The sequence below is a fragment of the Carcharodon carcharias genome, chromosome 4 (assembly GCF_017639515.1).
Source record: "Carcharodon carcharias isolate sCarCar2 chromosome 4, sCarCar2.pri, whole genome shotgun sequence".
Lineage (NCBI taxonomy): Eukaryota > Metazoa > Chordata > Chondrichthyes > Lamniformes > Lamnidae > Carcharodon > Carcharodon carcharias.
The window spans coordinates 114,301,794-114,326,784 of NC_054470.1; the positions used below are offsets into that span (position 1 = coordinate 114,301,794).

Consider the following 24,991-nt stretch of genomic DNA (forward strand, 5'->3'; position numbering starts at 1 on the left):
GCTTGAGGAATAAGACAGACAAGCTGGGGGCACAGATAGCTACGATATACTCCCATGTGCCTATGACTGAGACTTGGCTGAAAGAAGGGCAGGATTGGTAGCTCAACATTCCTGGTTATGGGGTATTCAGACAAGATAGACAGGGGGATAGAAGAGGAGGAGGAATCGCAATATTGATCAAGGAATCAATGATAGCTGTGAAGAGCGATGATATCATGGGAGGATAATCAAATAAGGCCAAATGGGTAGAAGTAAAAACCATGAAAGGGGAAAACATGCTGTTGGGTGTGTACTATAGGCCCCCAAACAGTCAGGGAGAGATAGAGGATCAAATATGGTTTCAAATTTCAGAGAAGTGTAAGACTAATAAGGCAGTAACAGTCAGGGATTTTAACTACCCAAATATTAACTGGGATAGTTTTAGTGTGCAAGGTAGGGAGGGAGCAAAATTCTTATGTTGCATCCAGGAGAACTTTTTTAGCTAGTATGTAGAAAGTCCAACAAGGGAGAGGGCAGTTCTGGACCTAATATTTGGAAATGAGTCTGGGCAGGTGGAAGGTGTATCAGTAGGGGAGCATTTTGGAGATAATGACCATAACTCAGTTAGATTTAGGATAGTTATGGAAAAGGATAAGATTGGGCCAGGAATAAAAGTTCTAAACTGGGGAAAGGCTAATTTTACTAAGATGAGATATGATTTGGCCCAAGTGGACTGGGAGCAACAACTTGCAGATAAAACTGTGTCAGGGCTTTCAAAGAAGAAATAGCAAGAGTACAGGGCAAATATGTTCCCGCAAAGACAAAGTGGGCGGGAGGGGGGTCCAAGTTTGGAGAACCCTGGATGTCAAGGGATATAAAGGTTAGGATTAAGAAAAAAAAGAGAAGCTTATGGCAGATACAGAGAGCTTAATACAGCAGAGTCCCTACAGGAGTGTAAAAAATGCAGTGGGGAACTTAAAAAGGAAATAGGAAAGCTAAGAGAGTGCATGAGAAAGCTTTGGTGGGTAGGATAAAGGAAAACCCAAAGGGGGTTTTTAAAAATATATAAGGAGCAAGAGAATAACTAGGGAAAGAGTACTGCCAATTAGGGACCATAGAGGTAATCTGTGCGTGGACCCAGAAGATGTGGGGACAGTCCTCAATGAAGACTCTGCATCGGTCTTCACAATGGAAAAAGACAATGCAGGTATAGACATCAGGGTGGAGGACTGTGAAATATTAGAGGAAATTAATATGGTGAGAGAGGAGGTAGCAGTGAGTTTAGCAGCCTTAAAAGTGGATAAATCCGCCCGAATGAGATGTATCCCAGGCTGTTGAGGGAGGCAAGGGAAGAGATATCAGGGACTCTGGCAGTAATTTTCAAATCCTCTCTGGCCACAGCTGAGGTGCCAGAGGACTGCTAACGTTGTCCCAATATTAAAAAAGGGAGGAAGGGATAGACCAGGAAATTACAGGCCAGTCAGTGTAACCTCAGTGGTGGAGAAGTTACTAGTAAGAATTCTGAGGGACAGAATATATCTGCACTTGGGGAGTTACGGATTAATCAGGGATATTGGGCATGGATTTGTTAAGGGAAGGTCGTGTTTGGCAAATTTGATCAAATTTTGAGGGGGTAACCAGGAGTGTTGATGAGGGTAATACATTTGATATAGTCTACATGGACTTTAGCAAGGCTTTTGATTAGGTCCCTCATGGCAGACTGGTCAAAAAAGTAAGAGCCCATGGGATCCAAGGTAAAGTGGCATATTGGATCCAAAATTGGCTGAGAGGCAGGAAGCAGAGGGTGATGGTAAAGGGATGTTTCTCTGACTGGAAGTCTGTTTCCAGTGGGGTTCCACAGGGCTCGGTGCTGGGTCTCTTGCTGTTTCTGGTGCACATAAATGATTTGGACTTAAATGTAGGGGGTATGATTCAGAAGTTTGCGGATGACACAAAAATTGGTAGGGTGGTAAATAGTGAGGAGGATAGCCGTAAACCGCAGGAGGATATCAAAGGACTGGTCAGGTGGGCAGAGCAGTGGCAAATGGAATTCAACCCGGAAAAGTGTGAGGTAATGCACTTGGGGAGGGCTAACAAGGCAAGGGATTACACTATGAATGGTAGGACCCTGGAAAGTACTGAAGATCAGAGGGACCTTGGTGTGCATATCCACAGATCCCTGAGAGGAGCATGGCAGGTAGATAAGGTGGTTAAGGCAGCATATAGAATACTTGCCTTTATTAGCCAAGGCATAGAATACAAGAGCAGGGAGGTTATGCTGGAACTGTATAAAACGCTGGTTAGGCCACAACTGGAGTACTGCATACAGTTCTGGTCACCACAGTATAGGAAGGATGTGATTGCACTGGAGAAGGTGCAGAGGAGATTTACCACAGTGCTGCCTGGGCTGGAGGATCTGAACTATGAGGAGAGATTGGATAGGCTGGGGTTGTTTTCCTTGGAGCAACGAAAGTTGAGAGGGGACCTGATAGAGGTGTATAAGATTATGAGGGACATAGATAGGGTGGATAGGAAGGCACTTTTTCCAATATTAGAGGGGTCAATAGCCAGGGGGCATAGACTTAAGGTAAGAGGTAAAAGGCTAAGAGGGGAGTTGAGGAGAATTTTTTTCACCCAAAGGGTGGTGGGAGTCTGGAACTCACTGCCTGAAAGGGTGGTTGAGTCAGAAACTCTCATAACGTTTAAGAAGTATTTAAACATTCACTTGCACTGCCATAGCCTCTAGGGCTATGGGCCAAGCGTTGGAAAATAGGATTAGTGTTGTCAGATCTTTGTTGACTGGTGTGGACACAATAGGCCAAATGGCCTCCTTCTGCGCTGTAACCGTCTATGAGTCTATAAAGACTCTTGTATTTCCCAACTAACGGCTATAAAGTAAGCCATCTCACCATGGCAGAACATGTCCATCCACTTTCCCCACTCTTTGCAAGATGCTGCCATGGTGGAAATCAGGAATGGGGCAAAATGAACACCTGTCCTCCTATTCCATGGCATAGTGTGTTTGTGCTCCAGTATGCTGTGTCAAAGAACCTTCACATCTGAATGGTTAAACTCTAGTGCCAAACATAGTGCCAAGTAGTAAAGAGTTGAGAGATGTGGTCTATGAATTACTTGTAATGACACTCAAACAGATTACATCTATAAATGACATGTATACTGACTGTCAGAATAGTCTTCCATCCTTAACCTCATTTAGACCAAGAAAATGTTTCGACTCAATCAGTGTCATCAGCTGAACTGATTGGAACCAATTCTTTATCTGTTTCTGAATCTCAATCTCCTTTATTTCAGTCATGGAGCAAGTTTAAAATTCTAGCTACAATTTACTAGATTGCAATCTTGATAATATCAGAGTGTAAAACAGCTCCACATTCAATTTGCCTTTAATGGAACTTGCACATCGAGAGTAGCCTCCACTCAAGTAGTAGCTATCTACTTGGAACCCCAGAATAGAACATTTATCAAACACATTACAGCTTCTCCAAATGGGCTGTTTTTACACAGACAATCAGTTTATTTTAAATGGGCAAACACCAGAATACAAATAATGCAGGCCTGAATGTAGTGTGAGTGCATTAAACTTCCTAATAGTGAAAGCAGCGAGTATGCAACACCACAGTATTTGTAACATGGTGCTGAAGTTTCTGTGGTTGATTATTTTAAGGAAAGAGTAGGCGAGTGGAGGGCATGATCCCATTCGGTACTCAAACCATCATTTTCACTCGAATCTTTGAAGTTGGTGGCTGGTCATAATCAGAAAAAAGTAAAAAAACTGCTCACATGACATTTTAAGTAATTGAAGACTGGGATCCTCACAAACTACCATTACAAACACTGCACATCAGAAAGCAGCCAAATGGATGATATAAGCATGTACACGTTAAAAGGATCTACACACTAGGCTAGCTAGAAATGAAATCATTTCACCTTTCGGGACATCCTTCCCAAGCAAGAAGCAATGTCTCTCATAGGTCACAAAGAGAGTCACTAATAAATCCAATCGGGAATTCAGCAGAAACCTTTTTACCCAGAGAGAGTGGTGAGAATGTGGAATTTGCTACCACTGGGATGGTTGAGGTGAATAGTTTAGATGCATTTAAGGGGAAGTTAGATTAATGCCTGGGGGAGAAAGGAATTGAAGTATATGTTGCTAGGGTGAGAGGAGGGTCAGTGAGGGTATAGGCGGGCTGAAATGTTGTAAAATCTATATCATTTAATTATAAATCTGGCACATTTGCAGAATAAATGCATCTACTGCTCAGAGAATGCTCGCTTTCATATTCTTACTACTTTACACAGAATTATAATAATGAAAAAAGGCTGAGTGTTTTCTTCAACCTTCCCATTTGCTTGTGGGCCACTTTCCTTTTGTCTCTGCTATTAAGTACATTTAGTAATTATATCCTTTCACTTAATACTACTTTGATCATAAAGATAAGTGAAATGTAAACATACTCCATCATAGACGAGAGCTTTCCAAGAGTGTTCCAGCTTCTTAATGAACCTGTTAGGGGAAGAGATAAATTAGTTAAGCATTTGAAAGCTGAAATTAATTGCAATTACGATTTGCTGTTTTGAATATGTAAATTAAAAAACTGTAGGACATTGTGCCAGAGATTTATCATTGAAGTATTGCAATTTGCAAACATGAACGATAGATTTACTTTTTGAGAAGACGACTTTTTGTGTGAGATGACAGCAGGGAATGAAACAGCCTCCCAGTTTATGCTCCAAGTGTTATTGTTAAACACTTCCAGGACAGCAAGGTCAGCCACACAGTAAAAATTTCCTTTCTCTGGCCCCAGCATTGACACTTCCCTTCCTTAGTGTGGCCTTGTGAATTCTCTTTTCTATTGGCCACACCAGGGCTCATGGAGCTGAAATGGCCAGTTTAACCCCATTTAGCAGGTTTTGAGCTGAACTCAAGATTGGGGAGTGATCTAAACCATTGGCCCCCAGATCCCCACTAATCCAGGCCGAGAAGCCTTGGCAAATCAACATTATTCACGATTTTTATTTCTTACCGGTTGGGTTTGCCTTGGCTGAATTTTTGTAGGTCTTGCTGTCCTGTTAGATTAGTCCTAGTCAGAACCCCAGCACTTGCAAGTGTTAGCAATTTCAAGTAGAGGTGCCAATAAAGTGAAAACACTCATTCAATCATCACAGGTGGCCTCCAAGTTTCTAGGATGCCCACCGGTCTGTGGACAACTAAGGGAGAGCTTAGACATCTCTGCTGTGAGCAATTCAAAATTAGAAGCATCTAGATCCAAGACCTTTTTAGCTAAGGTGGGCTGGGTAAGAGGAGAGGAGGAAATGGTTTGCATGCTGCATCAGAGTCAACATCTGAGGTCAAAAAAATGTTTCAATCCAATGTCCACCCATTTGCCAAGTGAAAACCTCAAGACATAAATAGCCAACTTGTGGATAAGCAAAACATGGAATCCTCACTTTCACTAGTATGACAGACCAGTCTGAGACAGTGAAAACACCAACAAATCCCACAGAAGAAAAATAATTCTACGCCTGCAGTCAATACCTGTAAGACTGCAGAATATCGATAATGGCCATATAAAGTAGAAGTCTCTCTCCTTTACTATTTTTGGCTGGTATACCACCCATTCTGGAAAAAGAGAAGAAAAATAAGTAATAGCAAAGCATAAATAATGGCTACAAATATTTAACAGGGAGTGTGGATGGAGAAATAAGATGGACAATTTTTACTTTGCCGATGCTTAACTGGTCGGCAGATTGACATCCCAATAGATTTTCCTGGAGTGAAAATCAGACCTGGTGTATGACAGGCAGCTAAATCAATCTCACTCATTATCACTCAGTTAGAATTAGTCCCCAGGAATCCTCAGGCCTAACATGGATTTACCAGGAAAGCACTGAACTCTGGGTTAACTACAATTGCCAATGTTTTATTTTTGAACATAACTTGCGTTATCAAGTATATTTCAGTGTACGGGTTGTGAAAGCCAGTGAGATAAGCAATGTCTCCCACAGGAAGGTCCTTGGGGGCCTGTTGGGTTACAGCTGGCACCTATTGTAGTTTCCTCTGTTACCGATCCAAAGGCTGAACGTGATGCTTCTTGAGCACTTGCTCTATTGAACAGTTGTGCATTAATTCACAGTAAATTGCTAGATTTTACCATCCATCACTAATCATGGACCAATGGGCCAGCTTATGTTTCATGTTTTATAGCTTGTATAGTTAAATACAGTATAAAATTCACAGTTTCCACATGGTGGCAAGACCTATTTCTTTAAGACTTGGAAATGGAACACAATCTACTTTTTACAGACCAGCCACAATCTGAATGAATGGTGGAACAGGCACAACGGTTTCTATATTCCTGTGAACCCTGTGTCAGTGTGCAACACTCCCAACTGGGTATAATAATAACTTGTGTTATACAGCGCCTTCAAAGTAATAAATAACCCAAGGCACTGCACATGGGAGAAAAAAGATACCAAACAGTGATAGAAGACAGATTTTGGAAAATACAGATTTTGAAAAGGCTTTTTATTGGCAGACAGACAGTAGCAGCAAGGTGGAAGGGTTTAAGAATGAAGTTTCAGAGTATGGGCCAGGGTGGCTGAAAGTTTGGCCACTGTTGGTGCAGCGAAGGGATACATAAGAGATAAGGTTAAAGGAAAAAGGGGTGGAGAATTTTGCAGAGGTATAAGGGAAAGAGCCAGAGGAGCCAGAGTGTGTAACTGATGACAAGGATGACAGACTAGCAGGATATTAATCTGAGAAAGATGGAGCTTTGCTCAGGATGGAACTTGAAAGGCTGAAGAGGACGACATTGGTTTGTCTCTCGATCCATGAGGGGCAAGGCCAAGGCTGCCAAACTCTAAAATCCCTAAAACAAGGAGGGAATTTTCATCGCATCAGCTCTGACTGGATTCTAAAGTAGATTCAAAGTGGGCCAGCCCAGTGCACCATACCTCTTTGTAAAGCAACTTGGAGAAGAGGTATATTCTGCTGCATTATTTACCTCATTTTACATGTTATTTAGACAGAAATAACTGTATTCGTCATCATAGTTCTCTATTGTCTCTTACTACCATGCTTTGAAATTAATAGTTTCTGTGTTTGTATTTTACTTTTCATCTGTATCTGATGGGGAGACAATGTGACAGGAAATACCACTCTGTGACATGGATATGGGATTTGTGGATTGTGGGTAGCACTCCCCAGTCACAATATCAGGAAGCACTAACTTCCTGATGCCACATCCTGTGGGCTTCACACTAAACTTAAGTTGTCCACTGATTTTTCTTCTTCTTTCTTTAAACACAGTTAAACCCAGATGTACAAATGTACCAGCTGCCATCTAAACATGGGAGGGAAACACACACACTCGTATTTTCAAAAGGAGTCAGGATAAATACCAAGTGAGTAAAAATGTGCGGCACCATGGGGGAAAGAGCAGGGGAGGGAGACTAATTGGATAGCTCTTTCAAAGAGTCAGTACCAGTACGATGGGCTAAATGGCCTCCATTGGTGCTGGAAGATTCTATGAACAGTCGTGACCTCATGTGAAAGCCAATCCAACACCACGACATGTTGCAGGAAAGGTTAATTCTCATTTCACAGCTCTGTCCATTTGAAAGAGGGGCCAACAGACTCTTCCCACCCACACAAGCAACACGTGGGAGAGTGTCGAGGTGGGGGGGGAGAGGGGGTGGCATGTTGGTGTTGAGTAACAAGTTTAACAGGGAATACGCCCCCAACCTACCACTTACACACCCAGATTTCACGTCATGTGGATTTACCATCCACAAGAAATTGGACTTTTCATTAATGCTTTAAACCGTATGTTGGAAGCCTAACTAAAATCTACCGCTGTTTGCGTTTGGCAGGGTTCGGGAAACTAGGCAGCGAATGGGAGGGGCGGGGGGAGAGCTCAAGAGGTTGCTGTCTTTTACAAGATATCTTGTGGGCCACTGGATGGAGAGTTCCAACACCCATCTCCTTCCACTCCAGCCAAACAACCTCTCCCACTCCCACCCCCAGTGGCCTCCACACAACCCAAGCACCACCACCCCCCTCACCCCTAACCAAGAACTCAAGGAAGCCTTCAGCCTCTCAACTGCCGATTGCGGCCTCTCTCCTCGACCACCCTCCTCACCCACCACAACCGCTACCACACCCACAAGCCCTGATCAATCACTTCCTCTCCTGTCTCGGGGATTGAGCCAAAGGGTCTCTCAGCTGAGGACCACCTCTCCCCACCACTTCCACTCAGCCCCACAACTGGTGTTCCAGCCTTCCACTCAACTGAGTGAGTAATGAAAAAAAAGAATTCTAATGAGACCCTGCCATTAGAGCTCACAGAGTTTCCACATCCCTGGCCTTGCTGAGCTCTGCTGTACCCTTTCTGCCAATATCAGGGCCAATGAGTTAATACGATAAGTGAAGAAAAAGTAAAGCAGCAGCAGATGCTTTAGTGAAATAGTTTTACTGTGTTGGCTAAACTAAAGAGTGAGAAAAATACATGCCAAATAATAGTAACAGCAAGTTTTTCCCTTCATTTAATCTCCTTATACACCTCAATTATTCTATCATAAGACATGAAAATCAGATCAAAGTCAGATTTAGAACTTGCGAGCCCATCTTGATTTTAATGAAGACACATTTGCTAAACCAGTCTATTGAATGTAATTGTCTCGATGACAAGAGCCAGGAGGAGCTCTTTGTACAATAGCCTATGACATATGCATAATCATCATGGAAAAAAGAGAAGTTAATAAGTTAATTCATCCCATCGGTCCTTCCAACTCTATAGCTTAACCAGCCTAGCCTTTAACTGCCTTCTGAAAACCTCCAGTAGTGTTTGGAATAAGCTACCAAATAGGATAAATAAGATCAAATGATTATCACCTTAATTGTGTCATGAACTTTAAAAAAACTATACATGATAAATTTACTTTTTATTCTTTTAAAACTCTTGCTTAGTTTATCTTTTAAGCAATATATTGGACTCACCTTATGTAAACCATTAAAAACCTGATAAACTGATAAGGCCTCCACTTAAACTTTCTACTTTCTGGACTCTACACTCTAAGCTCTCTAATCTTTCTCATAGGTCATCATCTTGAGACAGGGATCGTTCGTGTTTGTTCTCCACAAATACTATACTATACAATTGGATACTTAATGTGCCAATAGATTTGGAAAGACTCATCAGGAACTGATAGGTCCTTGATCAGCTAAAGAATAATGAGGTAGATGCTACAATTCATCGAGCAACAGGCTGGCAATCAGTATAAGTAATGCTATGAAACAGAATAAGTAACTGCTTCAATTGTCTTTCTGACAGATAAAGCCAAAATTCCACAAATAAAATGCTAGGGGAAGCCTGTGGAGCTGGTGATATTTCAGTACCATTGTTTCCCTGATACGAATTTGAGATATCTTTTTAAGAAATAACAATGTTGTCCCAAGACCATCCTATTACAGTAACAAGTACAACTTGGCACTGCCAGCAAGGTACAGAACTTGTTAACTCTGCTCATAGTAATATTGAAGAGTAAGAATACTGATACAAAACTAAAAGTTCAAATGGGCCAAGCACTGTGTACAGTTCCAATGACCATGTCATAAAATGGATACAGGGATACGGAGATGGTGGTATGGTGATAATGAAACTGAACTCGTAATCCAGAGGCCCAGGCTAATGCTCTGGGGACACAGGTTCAAATCCCACCACGGCACCTGGTGGAAATTAAATTCAATTAGTAAACCTGGAATCGAAAGCTAGCCTCAGTAATGGTGACCAAGAAACTAATCATCGACTGTTGTAAAAACCCAACTGGTTCACTCACTAATGTCCTATTAGGGAAAGGAATCTGCCCTGGTCTGGCCTACATGTGACTCCAGATCCACAGCAATGTCGTTGACTTTTAACTGCCCTCTGAAATGGCCCGCAAGCATTCAGTCGTGGCAATCAGGGATGGGTAACAAATGCTGGCTTTGCCCACATCCCATGAAAGAATAAAAACATGGTACTGAAAAAGAACTACAAGGGCGATACCAAAACTTAGAGGTTAGAACGAACAGGAAGAACTGAACAAGCTGGGGCTCTTTTCTCCAGAAAATAGGAGATTTGATTGAGAAGATGCAGAGGAAATGCTTCCACTTGGGGGAAGTCCAAAATTAAGAGCCATCAAAATATGATAGTCGCCAAATATCCAAGAGGGAATTCAGGAGAAATTTCTTTACCAGTGAGAGTGGTGAGAATGTGGAACTCATGACTACGGTCCATGTACATAAAATAGTTAGAAAGGACCTACAGGCCTGTGGTTGCAGATTTTAATCAGGGTATTACCATGAAATAAAGCAGAAGGTAACCCAACACCAGGTGATTTGATGAAACATGACAAGAGCCAAGGCAGAGTCCTTACTGTCAAACAACGCATAAGCAACAATACATGTCTGAAAACCAGAAGCCAACTATGCAAAAATGATACAGACAAAAATGAAGGTATTAAACTGAACTTAACCATGGAAGATACCATGATAAGGCACAACCACAACATGTGCTTCAGTTACTAATGTACCAGGAAATGAGCTCAAATGCCAGTCGAGACCCAGAGTTTCCTGAAAACTTACATCATCCAATGGCACAATTTAGATGCTTGCTGCTAAAGACAGAGGAAATCCAAGGGCGAGGTGACTGATGCCTGCTTTTCCACTATGCCCGAATTTCCTCGATCTTTTGCATCGATTCTGGGAAACCACTCCCAAAACCCTGCACTGCTCATCGACACAGCAACTTCTCCTGCAAGAAGTATAGTTTCTGTAACAGTCTAAAATTTACACCAGTACTGAATAGGCGAAAAATTTATGCCTCAAATTTTAGGTCCAACAGTTCCCAGTGTCATATTTTTGGTCTATTATGGCAATTCAGGTTGTTATTTTTAATTGTCATCAAGATCTAAAATGTATTTTCTGCACTTCCAAATGCATCTCTATGGTTACCAGAATGATCTATATTAAAAGTACAAACCCTTAACTTGGCCTCTGTAACCCAAACTGACAGTTACTAATGTGCTGAAACGTAGTGGCAGCTTTCTGTCGTTGTGGCTTTCATGATTAAATCCAGTTTAATAGCTTCATTTTTGTTTCTTCTTTTGTACGATTCCAGTTGATATTAACTCAACACAGACAAACATTAAACCAGAGAACTTTTGGTCAGTGTTTGAATGCATTCTTGGGATGTAAACATTGCCGGCCAGGCCAGCATTTATTGCCCACTCCTAGTTACCCCAAGATTGCCCACCTTCTAGTGGTCTGATAGAACTGTATGATTTGCTTGGGCTGTTCATGTGGCAGTTAAAGGTCAAAGCATCAGAGTATCACGGTATCTTTACAGTGCAGAAGGAGGTCATTTGACCCATTGAGTCTGCACTGACTCTCTGAATTAGCATTCTTACAAGTCCCACCCCACTGCCTTATTCCCATAACCTTGCGCATTCTCTCTGTTCAGGTAGCAATCCAACTCCATTTTGAATACCTCAATTGAACCTGCCTCACCACCCTTCCAGAAGTTTGTTTCAAACTCCAACCACCCTCTGGGTGAAATAATATTTCCTCACATCACATTTACTCCTTTTGCCAATTATTTTGAATCTGTACCCTCTAGTTCTTGATGCTCTCTTGAGTGGGAACAGTTTCTCACTATTTACCCTGTTCATACCCCTCAGGATCTTGAATACCTCTTATCAAGCCTCCTTCTTTTCCCCAAGGAAAACAGATCCAACCTCTCCAATCTATCCTCATAGCTACAGTTCTTCAACCCAGGAATCATTCTTGTGAATCTCCTCTGTACTCTTTCCAATGCCTTCATATCCTTCCTCAAGTAAGGCACCCAGAACTGGATTCAGTACTCCATATGAGTGTTTAACTAGTGTCTTATGCAAGTTCAACATGACCTCCTTACTCTTGTACTCAATACCCCTATTAATAAAGCCCAAGATACTATATGCTTTATTAACTGCTCTCTTAATATGTCCTGCCATCTTCAATGACCTATGTACGTACACACCAAGGTCCCTCTGTTCCTGCACCCCCTTAGAGGCTCTCCCTTTATTTTATACTCTCTCACCATACCTTTTTTGCCAAAACAAATCACAGGTCAACAAGGTTGATGAGAAACTGGAGCTACATCTGGGCTTGGTAAGATTGGCAGCTTTCCTTCCATTGGAATTTTCCAACAATTCAACAGTGTCATGGTCACTTAATATTAAAAAAAGTCTTTAATTCCCAGATTAGAAAAAAGATCAAGTTCTCAAGTAGCCAAGGAGGGATTTGAATTGCGGATTATTAATCGATTACTAGCTTTAATTACTAGCCAGTAGCATAACCATCACACTGCTATGTCGCCGTATTCTAATGGAAATTACAAGCCCATGACTCAACTGTTCAAAGTAATGAGTTTCACTGAGGAGAACATTGGCCAACTACAGAAGATGATATTGAAAGGACTTACGTATCATCTGTTCCAACAGATTCCCCTGATTTAGTTGCACCCTGTATGGATTCCAAGGCTGTGGAATACAAGACCTTCTGCCCCCCAAGGCGCTTCCCATCTGTGGCAGTCTGGAGGCTTTCTGCTTCCTTCTCTTTCTCTTTGATGGCTAGGTCCAAGTTATGGATTCCCAATAGCAGGCTGTAGTCCATGATTTTGAAACTTTCCAACACCTGGTGACATAAAAATGCTCAGTTACCATTGAGCTGCAGAAGGAATCGATAGTAATTTCATGTTTGGCATAATTTACTGAGTCATCCAAGTTCCAAATCACTGGGTTAGTGGCATCGTTAGAGAGGATCCAAACAAATATGATTCAGTTCCTAAAGGGGAATGAAAACACAGACAGAAGAAAATTATAGGATTATAATATGCAGGAATATTTACAACAACAACTTGCATTTATATAGCACCTTTACATCATAAAACATCCCAACATCCTTCACAGTAATGTTCCCAGACAGAGTTAGACAGTGAGCCACATAAGGAGATATTCGGACAGGTGTCAAAAAGCTTGGTTAAAGAGGTAAGGAGTGTTTTAAGGAGGAGGGAGGGGCAGAGAGGTTCAGAGGGGGAATTCCAGTGGTAATGGGAGAACAGGACTTGGTGAGTCAGGATACGGACAGCAGATTTTTGGATGACCTCAAGCTTATGGAGGGTGCAAGGTGGGAGGCTATCAGGAGAGCATTGGAACAGTTGAGCCTTGAGGGTACAAATGCATGGATGAGGGCCTCAGCAACTGATGAGCTGAGGCAGGGGAGAAAGCCAGTAATGATTTGGAGGTGGAAATAACAAATAAGTAGAAAATATCCTTTCCTATTTGTGCTCTGGATTGATTTGATAAAATATTAATCATGCATTGAACTTCTCCTTGGATTGCACCACTTCCTCAATTCCTATATACACTGACAAGATCAAATGTCTCCAAAGTGGATATCGATCCTTTTTCTTCAAAGAAAAAAGACACGATCCCTTTAGTCCCATCCGCTCCCTCTCAGACTTCATTATCATTTTCTCACAGATGTTCCTAAAACTCCTCCCTTTGAACCAAGTTTCCGGTCATCTCTTCCAATGTGTTATGTGACTTGGTGTCAAATTTTATCTGATTGTTCTTATCATTTATCACCTGAAATGTGGGCCTTGGCACTTCTAAGATTTTTCAATACATTCTTAATTTGATGTGGTGAACCAGCAATCAACAATTCCTCAGTTAGATGAAGGGAATGTCTATTAATTTTATTCTGAAATGATGAGATCCTGATCTCAACAATGGAGGCTATTCTGGGACAGGCCATTGACTGAAAGACCCTTAGGATAAACACATTTATCAAAGTGCAAGAATGCTTAATGCGTTGTCGCAAGATCTTCTCATTTAACAAATAAAAAGCCCACTACCTTTTTTTTAAAAAAAAATCCCTTCATAGGAAAAGGATCCAATTGCAGCTTTGAAAACATTACCAGTGTTGTATCACCATGATAAATAACATCACAGTCATCGTAAAACTTGAATATCTCTGTTAAAAACAAGTCACAAAAGTACCCATTGTATTCCTTGCCTTCCTTCAGGTACCATGCACCAAGAGGGTGTTGGTGACCATGGACTTCCATTGGATTGGTCTATGATTATGCTTGGCAAAGTACTGCAGTGGTTTGCCATTGCCTTCTGCAGTACGGCTGACCAGGAAACTCTCCCACTCTTACTGCCTGCCATCAGGTGTAATGGAAAGACTTACAGGCTGATACTCAACCTGTTTGGCCACATTATGAATGCACTTTCCATGGTCATCAAGCCTTGAAGTGGGACTTGAACTTGGAGCTTCTGACCCTGAGGTAAGGATGCTACCCACTGTGCCACAAGACCTCCTACCCATTGTATTAACCTTTCCATTTTCCAGGATCTCCCAACAACTTGCTTCTGGGCAGATTCTCCTCTTTGGAGTAGCTTGTAATCTATTGTCAGAGGCGGGATTGATAAACCTGGCTCACCATCCCAATGTTTTTGCTGTTGTGTCTGGAATGCCCTGACACTCATGGTTGGTTTTTAGCGCTAACATCAGTGCCAGAATTTTTCTGCCTATCTTAATTTAACTGTAAGCCCTGGTATCCATCTGCTGAAACGGCGTTACACCCCCTCACCTCCAATATCAATATATCCTTCCTATGTGCTGTACCCCAGGACTGAATGTGGGGTCGCAGGTGCAGTGTAACCAGAGCTCTATTCAGCTGGCTTGTATTCCCTCAAGTATAGAAGATTGAGGGGGTAAAATGTTAACAGGATTTATGGAGCAAAGACAGATATATGAAGTTATGTTTCAGATCAGCCATGATCTCATTGAATGATTGAACAGGTCTGAGGGGCTGAATGGCCTCTTCCTGTTCCCACTTTCCTATTATTTGATAGGGTAGATATGGAAATGGCAGATGCTGCCAGACCTGCTGAGTTTTTCCAGGTATTTTTATTTTTGTTTTAGATATGGAAAAATTGCTTTCTCTGGCACAGGAACTAACGATGAGAGGACATGACCACAGCAATTCTGGTTAAAATAATCACACTAGTGTAATCTCCAGTCTAATTCCCATCTCCATCATTGCTCATGCCCCTACTTCCCCAAGCCTGGACTCGTGTTGCTCTCTCCTGGCACCTGGTATGGGCGTATGGAAGGTAATAAATCTGAAGGGAACAAGAAGCTTAAGAGAAGCAACCAGAAATTAGCAACAGTAAATGAGAAGCGATCATAGGTTACAACTGTGACTAGTTCCAAAAAGTACTTCATTGGTTGTAAAGTGCTTTGGGACATTTTGGTGATGTCAAAGATGCTAGATACATGCAATCTTTCTTTCTTTTATAAAAGGAAAGGGGATAAAAAAAAGAGTGTGTCGGGCATGGGAAAGAGGGGCAGAAGGATGGAGAATGTAAAACTACTGTGTTGGAAGAGGGATGAATGAAAGGTTGTTGCGCTGAACACACATACTCAAAAATAAACTCAAAAATATTGAAACATGTGAATTTCCGTCTGGAAGACCTTGTTCAAACAAGTGTAACTGTTATCTGGATATTCCTTTAAGCTTCTTTTAAACAGGCAAGCAATTGTTTCAGGCAGACCAGAACTTAACACTCTACCCTGACTCCTCCCACCCCCAATCCACACCCCATTTCCAGGATCTGAACCTTTTGTGGTATTAAAACAATCGCAGCCTTTTCATTTCATTTCGCAGGCATCACATTTCACAGACAAATCCATCATTCACATGGCTCACTAAGCATATACTGTGCACAGGCTAATGCATTAACACCTACACATTTCTCATTCAAAATTGCAAATATATAAACAAATCAAGTATTCAGATGCAGTGGAGTGTACTTTCCATATTATGTGCTCAAGTGGGAAGAACTGTACAGAGCAGGTTTTGCATTTCATCCTGTTCTGCAGGGAAAGAGGAGAAACCGTCTGCATTTATATAGCACCTTTCACGGCCTCAGGACTGCCAATAAGTACCTTTCAAACAGTCACAATTTCAATGCAGGAGCTTTTCAGCAAAACATCTAAGTTGAACTCCAGCTCTAACTCCAATTTCATATTCCTGGAGGTTTTATCACATGACCTCCCACTACAGTTGCCAACCCTCCAGAATTGCTCTGGAGCCTCCAAGAAATGAAGATTAATCTCCTTAAAATCTCAGGAGCATTTTTTTAAAAATGGTGATTTTCTTTATCCCAACATTTTCATCTATTAGTTCTGAAAATTCACAAGCTGAGTGGAAGAAAAGACTGGTTGATCATCGAGAATCACCCAATAGAGTCATGGAGAATGTTCCCTTTCCAATTGGCTATGAGAAGACAGGGCGGTGTGACAATAGGCAAGTTGACCAACCAATGGCAGGAGTGTTGAGGTGGAGCCATGGGAGGTTGGGTTGCCAACTCTCCAGGATTGTCCTGGAGCCTCCAGGCATTGAAGACTAATCTCCAGGATACTGCTGGGTGTGTCACCCAGGAGAGAAGAATCTAGGGACATTAATAAGTATTTTTTCCATTATCGTTTGACCACTTTTTATTGGTTAGATGAACAGCCAAGCAGCATGGGAAGGGGATGTGCAACAAGGAAGGGTGAGTGGGTGACTGATGGCAGGAGTGTGGGGGTAAGGCAGTTAAAGTTAGGGGGTCATATAATGAAACCTCCAGGAATATATGCAACCAAAGTTGAGAACCCTAATTTGCACTACCAGCACAGGTAACAATTTCAAGTGAATGAATAGGGAGATAGGAATTAATTGTAACTACTCTCACCAGGTTGGTTAGGGTGGAAATGGGTCAAGCTGGAGGAACAGCACCTCATCCTCCAACTAGGCACTTTACAGCCTTCCGGACTGAATATTGAATTCAACAACTTTAGATCTTGAACTTCCTCCTCCATCCCCACCCCCTTTCCATTTCTTCCCCTTCCTTTTGTTTTTTCCAATAATTTATATAGATTTTTCTTTTCCCACCTATTTCCATTATTTTTAAATCCTTAGCTTTTATGCCCTGTTAGTATTTCTACCCCACCCCCACTAGAGCTGTACCTTGATTGCCCTGCCATCCATTCTTAATTAGCACATTCATTTAGATAATATCACCACCTTCAACATCTCTTTGTTCTTCTGTCTGTGACATCTTTTGATTATCTGCTCCTATCACTGCTTGCTTGTCCCTACAACCACGCCCCCCCCCACACCCCCACTTCTCTTCCCCACCCCCCCAACCTTAAACCAGTTTATATTTCACCGCTCTTCTGATATTCACTCAGTTCTGTTGAAGGGTCATGAGGACTCGAAACATCAACTCTTTTCTTCTCCGCCGATGCTGCCAGACCTGCTGAGTTTTTCCAGGTATTTCTGTTTTTCTTTTGGATTTCCAGCATCTGCAGTTTTTTGTTTTTATCGAGGTATTTGTGTAGATTGTTTAATAAATCATTCATGTCCAACCGGTCTTAAATGTTAGACAATTCTTTGATTTCTTCCTTTCCTGTGTACATTTTTAACGGTATTTATTTTAAAAATCTTAATGGCCCAGGTTTTGCAGTGGTAGTGACACCAAAACAGTCAGTTTTTGCAGTCATTACTCCTCTGAAATCGTCAGCAACTTCTGGAGTCCACACATGCACAGAATAACGCGGAAGTCAGCTGTTGCTTTTCCAAAAAAGGTGCATGTTGAGGCAATTAGAAATCCTTGGACAGACTAGAGCTCCCACTCTTAGCTTCACTGTGAAAACCCATGAAAACTTAATGGTGGCATAGTGGTATTGTTACTGGACTTGTCATCCAGTGAACCAGAGTTCAAAATCCCACCAAGAATCTGAATTTAAAAAATTATAAGTCTAACGCTGACCATGAAACCATTGTCAATTGTCATAAAACCCCATTGTTTCACTAGAGGAAGGAAATCCGCTTCCTCGCCTGGTCTGGCCTACATGTGACTCTAGACTCACAGCAATATGGTTGACTCTTACATGCCCTCTGAAATGAAATGGCCCAGCAAACCATTCAGTCCTCAAGGGCAATTAAGGATGGGTGATAAATTCTGGCCTAGCCAGTGACGACCCCCATCCACTGAACGAATTAAAAAAAGGTGCAGTCTGGTTTTTAGCATACTGAGTTCAGGACCTGCTGTTACTGAAAGAATAGTTTTATATTTGTTGACTGCCAATTTTTCCCCACTTTTAAAGAAATTTCACATTTTTTAAATACTGTTTTTAAAGTTTGATATTTTAGCTTCTACCAATGTGCATGTCCATATCATTTATTTTGCTATTAGTAAAATTTAAAAATTAAAATTGCAAAATGCTAGTAGCTTGTACTTCCTGGTTTGCTGTCTGTAAAAATCCTTCAATGTGACTGGCTGCTTAGCCTACATTAGCCACCTTGATGGCATTACTGCTGCTGGGCACCTGGAAATCCCTTTGACTTGGCACCAGATTCAAACTGACATTGGGAAAGGTGAAATCCACCTTATGGAAATTGCTGGATCTTTGTGGGCAGCTTTTTGAGGCTGGTTGCAAAATCCAGGCCAGCTTATCTAATTAAGGTCGAGCACAGAGCGGAGTACAAGTGTTAAAATCTCTTCATATTTTGGCCATTTCATATTGTCCCAAGGTGCACAGTATGCTTCTGACAACAAAGAGCAACACCAGTTATTGTGTTATGTTTCTACATACCCGGCAATCCCGCTGAAGTGTTTTAATCAACGCGTTATATGTCTCAGCATCAAAAAAAAGGCCATCCGGTGTGTCCTGTATAAAGTCCAAGTCTTTGAATGTGGGTATATCTTTTTCTCTCTCTTTCCTCGAAGCCCTACGTTTGTATGTCGATCCTTTCAAATCGTACTTGTGGTGCATATGCACGGAACGTGGCAGCACATTGTTCATAACCACAATTCTTATGTTAGTGCCTCCCGACTGCATACAGTACAAGCCATAAAACTTTGGCAAAAGTGTCCTGGGATTCTGGTTTAAATTCTGCAAAGAGAAACATTAATTAATTTTATTTTTGGAATAAAAAGGAGAGATGCATGGCTGCACTTAAATGACTGCAGGAATAGTCCTAATGGTGCATGGTGATCAAAGGCATGTTCAGCATTCACATTAACAGTTTATTTTAATTGAGTACAGACGTGAAACTTGATGTGAAATTTATTATAGATTAGGTATAAACGTAATCCCAAGAACACGGAAGGTACATTAGCTTTGAACCTGCTGTCATGTTGACTAATTAAAACCGGATTCCTGCCTGTAGAACAATAGTGGCGACTGGGCCCATTATAAAAAGTACGTTTGTACAGATTATACATTAACCATGGTGTTTAGTATCACATCTGTCTTCAGCAAAACCCTTTCAAGCTTTTCTCTGGGTTTTGTCTGCAATTGCATATGGCCCAGCTATTTATTCTCTGTTGCCGTCGAATGCACATCCTCTAATGCTTTACCAGACTCAAGGATCTTTCATTTCTTTTTCTGTAAATTATTGACCAAATAGCAAGGCTCAAGTTCTGCTCCCTGTCTGAGACTTGCAATGACACAGAACCGGAACACATGGCTTATAAAAATCTTCGCAAAGCGCATCTAATACAATCAATTGCCTGGTTGAAGTGCTATAAATTTTATGTGGGGTAAATGTGTCAGCTATTTTATATGCAATAAAAGTTGAGTGACAGTTAATAAGGGAGAGAGAAACGCAACCCTTAGGAGAGGAAAAATGCCATTGATTGAAAGCAGAGATCAGCCTTGTGGGAGTGCAGGGCTCAAACTTTGCAAAGTGCTCCAGGTGTGTGAGACTTTATAAAAAAACCCTTCAACAAGCTCGGGGGCTGCACTTCTGTTAAAGGAGCCACAATTGAAAAGAAAGTGGCTGAAAGTTTAGATGCATTGTGGGGTTAGCAGAGGATGGCATGTTGGGCTAGCTCTCTGAGTCTAGGAGACACACTGCTGGCCTTCAATAATACTGCGGGGTTTTTAAACAATTACCTCAACCACCACACAGGCTTATTAGCTTCTGATCTCATTAGCTGAAATTGAAATCAAGAAATCCATGCTCCTCAATAGCTTATCTGGGAAAACAGCTCAGACCGAAAGATCTGGATGGATCGTATCCCAGATTATTAAAAGAAACCAGGGAGGAAATAGCGGATGCTCCGTGGATCATTTTCCAATCCTCACGAGATATAGAGGTGAGGTACCAGAGGTTTGGAGGTCTGCAAACAGTGTACCAATACTTAAAAAGGGTGCAAGGGATAGGCCAGAAATTTATAGGCCAGTCAGCCTGACTTCGGTGGTGGGCAAATAATTGGAATCAATTCTGAGCGACCGCATAAACTGTCACTTAGAAAGGCACAAATTGATCAGGGATAGTCAGCATGGTTTTGTTTGGGGAAGATCATGTCTTGCTAACTTAGTAGAATTTTTTGAGGAAGTAACAAGAAGGATTGATGAGGGTAGTGTCTATGTGGGTTTTTGTAAGGCAATTGACAAGGTCCCACATGGCAGACTGGTCAGAAAGGTGAGATCTCATGGGATACAGAGGAAGGTGGTGAGTTGGATCCAAAATTGGGTCAGTGACAGGAAACAAAGGGTAATGGTCGATGAATATTTTTGCGAATGGAAAGTAGTTTCCAGTGGCATTCCACAGGGCTTAGAGTTGGGGCCCTTGCTGTTTGTCGTATATATAAAATATTTGGACTTAAATGTGGGGAGGCTTGATTGGGAAATTTGCAGATGACAGAAAAATTGGCCACGTAGTTGATAGTGAAGAGGATAGCTGTTGTCTCCAGAATTATATCAATAGTTTGGTTGATGAGTGGAAAAATGGCAAATTGAATTCAATCCAGAGAAGTGTGAGGTAATGTATTTAGGGAGGTGAATCAAAACAAGGGAATACTCCATATATGAGAGGACATTTAGAGGGGTTGAGGAAATGAGAGATTTGGAATGCATGTCCACAGGTCCCTGAAGGTGGCAGGACAGGTGAATAAGGTGGTAAAGAAAGCATATGGATGATACATCCTTTAATAGATGAGGTATTGAATACAAAAACAGGGATGTAATGATGAAACTGGTTAAAGCGTTGGTTAGGCCACAGCTGGACTTTTGTGTACAGCTCTATTCGCTACATTACAGGAAAGACATAATTGCTCTGGAGATAGTGCAGAGGAGATTTACAAGAATGCTGCCAGGGCTTGAAAATTGAAGCTATGAAGAAAGATTAGATAGGCTAGAGCTGTTTTCCTTAGAACAGAGGGAGGCTGAGGGGTAGCCTAATTGGGATGTACAAAATTATGAGGGGCCTAGATAGGTTAGACAGGAAAGACCTGTTTCTCCTAGCTGAGGGGTCAATTACCAGGGGGCATAGGTTTAAGGTGATTGGTCGAAAGATTAGAGGGAACATGAGGAAAAACCTTTTCACCCAGAGGGTGGTGGGAGTCTGGAATTCACTGTCTAAGTTGGTGGTTGAGGCTGAAATGCTCACCTCATTTAAAAGGTACCTGGATCTGCACCTGAAGTGCTGGAAAGTGGGATTAAAAATGAACAGCCAGCTTCTTTTTTTCTCTGGCTGGCACAGACATGATGGGCTGAATGGCCTCTTTCTGCACTGTAACTTTTCTATGGTTCTATCTAAAGATATCAAGTTTAATCTTCATTCCAAATTAACTGCTTTCACCTGGGTTGATGCCCGGGCAATTATATTAGAAATGGAAAATTGGGTTTGAGAATGGAAAATTGGCTGAGAGGTTGAACAGTGGGCTATCTCACCACCCCCACTGAAAGTGCAGGTGTGGGCTTTGCACAGGGACAGAATCATGTCCTCTTGAATATATTGTGCAAACTGACCATCAAGCACCTTACCAGAACAATAGCCACTTTGGCAAGGAAGAATATTGGCAGGAAAAAATAAAAATGTGATACCTATGATGCCAAAATCAACATGCTCCAATAACACAATCCCAAGTGTTAATGCACAGAAAATCTCAGCCAAAATACACATTGTAGAGGAAATAAACAATATTTTGCTTCATTTTTATAACTTTGGAGTCACCTCAACAATGCAAAGCTCCTTATTGGGAAAAATTTAGGTTTGATTAATTTCAGTTTGAGTTTCATTTTGACCATGAAATATAATCCACTCACTGTTTCCCCAGGTCCTTCATCAAAGGAGAGGAAAAGGGAAGTGACATTTGACTTTCTTAAACTGTGGACAACTGCCCCACTCAAGTGGCAGGTGAAGTTTGACAATGCTTCTGTTAAATGGTGTTATGATACAGCAGTTGGTAAAGGCTGAGTTGTTTAAATCTCAGAGGGAAACTTGAACAACTGTCATAACCTATATTTTCAATTGGTATATTTGAGATGCAGCTCTGAATTCAGGAATAAAACCACTGAGCCTCAAGAGGTTCTTTTAATATAAAACTAAATTAAACATTTATTAATTTAACAACAAAATAAACACATACCCACGTCTACAAATTATGACTATAATAACTTATAAGTAAATCCCCAAATTAATCACTGCCAGGTAAATCTCCACCAAGGCAACAGTAACCCATAGACTTTAAACAGACACCAGGCAAAGCTCATTTGACCGTATGAATTCAAAATGAGGTTCCTTACAATTTAGTTCCTTTGCAGACACATTTATAGGCTTATAGGCTGGTTAGATCTTAAATGCCTCTGATTTACACACACAAACTCCTTTCTGTTTATACCTAGCTTTTCCTTTGAATGTAAATTTTCCATTGTATCACTAGGCTTTTAACATTACATCTCCCAACAATAATATCCTTCTATTCCACCAATTTTATTAGTAATATAAACACATTGCTTGGCGTCTCCCAGCTAGGTGCAAGATTTTACTCTCACCCTTGAATGCTTTATTCAACAAATGTAAATTTACATTTTATCTTTTATCCTCCTTGCATTTATCTAATTAACATCTCAAAGCTACTATACATCAAAGCACCCAGACTAGCTGGTTTTAATCCAAATAAGACACACGCAGTCAAACACACAAATCCCACTACAATTCCATGTTAAAAATAATTTCCAATAACATTATAGACATTAATATCTGTTCGTGACAATGGAGAGACAGGAGAAGTTGTTCTCCTTAGAACAGAGAAAATTAAGGGGAGATTTGACAGAAGTGCTCAAAATTGTGTGGGATTAAGGTAGAATAAATAAAGAGAACTGTTTCCTGTGGCAGGAGGTTGAGCAACCAGAGGACACAGGTCAAAGGTAATCAGCAAAAGAACTAGAGGGAAGATGAGGAGACACTTTGTTTTATGCAGTTGAGTTGTTGCAATCTGGAATGCACTAGCTTTAGGGCTGTTAGAAGCAGATTCAATATAACTTTCAAAAGGGAACTGGATAAATAGTAGAATTGGAAAATTATGGAGGACTGTGGGACTAATTGGATAGTTCTTTCAATTAGCTGGCACAGACACGATAGGCTGAATGTTCTTCTTCTGTGCTGTATCATTCGATGACAATACATATCAATAGCAGATGATAAATTGAAACATGAGTCGTTATGGATGCGATGCCACATTTTTTTCATAGCAGCAAACACTCACTGCCAAGGCTCCAAAGCCAAGTGTGAACAGTGCTCTCACACTGAATTGTTATGCTAAAGAGTACTCGGTAGGGAAATTATCACACAGAATAAATCTTGTGACCTTATACAAAAATTTAATCTATTTGCACACATCTCTTCTCCAAACCAAGCACATAGCAGGCTACAGTCAGAAGGCAAAGTTCCACTTACTATTCAGAATAAAGCACACACATAATAGCAAGTTTTGTAATGTTTTTCAAAAGATACCATCATCACAAGCTTTCTGCCTCCAAACCACTTTGCAAATTATCCTCCTTGGGTGCAAAACATCTACACAAAGTCAGCTGCCAAGACCCTAACCTCTGGAATTCCCTCTGCCTCTCTACTTCTCTCTTCTCCTTCCAGATGCTCCTTAAAACCTCCATCTTTGACCAAGCTGTTTGTCACTGTCCTAATATCTCCTTATGGGCTCAGGGTTCAATTAATGCTCCTGTGAAGGACCTTGGGATGTTTTGCTACATTAGAGAAGGTATTGTCGACACAGAGGGAGGTCGTTCAGCCCATCGAGCCTGTGTCGGCTCTTTTGATGAGTAATCCAGTTCATCTACTCCCCAGCTTTTGCTCCACACACCTGCAATCGTTTTCTCCTTCAAGTATTTATCCAATTCCCTTTTGAAAGTCATTGTTGAATCTGTTTCCACTGCCCTATCAGACTTCGCAAATGTCTAGTTATCAATGTAAAATAATGCCCGATCAGTTTTAGGAAATACTTGGCTTTTCTTAATTTTTTAAAGTTTTCATTACCCACTAATTTTTAATCCAATTTCTTATGATTTTAAATTATGTTAATTTGGCCATTTCAACAGATTAATTGCACAAAGTTTAGGAAGGCCTGAATATTTGATCTCTTACCATATAATAGCCTGGTAACAACTTCTGCAAGAACTCTGCTTCTTTATGCTGCACAGTCTTTATGATGAATTCATCGTCGCTTGTGACGTAAAATAAGGACCCACTAGCGCCAGGATTGGAAAGTTCGATCAGTGGCTCATTGCATAAGGAATACTACAAAAAAGGCAGATTAAAAAAAATTAACATGCTTAGTTTGCCAAAGTATTTGCAATGTCATTTCGCTAGCTGAAATTAAAATATTCTGCACATATCTGCAACATTGTCATTGATGAATAAAGCAAACACCCATGAATTGACCAAAGCGCAGAATTTTTAAAAATTGCATTATCTCTTAATACAAACTGGTTGGAGACCACCTTACTAGAATATACAATATTACAAGGGTGGCTAAGAACAGCACAAATTTTCCATGCAGTATGGAGACAATAGAGAAATAATATAAAAGAAAGCAAGATAAATAA

At 41.0% G+C, this 24,991-nt stretch overlaps 1 protein-coding gene across 16 annotated transcripts in view; it reads right to left on the reverse strand.

The window, feature by feature from the left end:
• Positions 1-24,991, reverse strand: part of LOC121277245 (phosphatidylinositol 4-phosphate 5-kinase type-1 beta-like) — a 637,142-nt gene that overhangs the window by 35,714 nt on the left and 576,437 nt on the right. For all 16 annotated transcript variants that reach the window (XM_041186457.1, XM_041186464.1, XM_041186460.1 and 13 more), the window contains 5 exons: positions 24,531-24,683; positions 18,734-19,033; positions 12,504-12,715; positions 5,537-5,620; positions 4,456-4,504 (listed from right to left, as the gene is read on the reverse strand). In XM_041186457.1, coding sequence (XP_041042391.1) covers positions 4,456-4,504; positions 5,537-5,620; positions 12,504-12,715; positions 18,734-19,033; positions 24,531-24,683 — 798 coding nt within the window. The remainder of the gene's footprint in view (positions 1-4,455; positions 4,505-5,536; positions 5,621-12,503; positions 12,716-18,733; positions 19,034-24,530; positions 24,684-24,991) is intronic.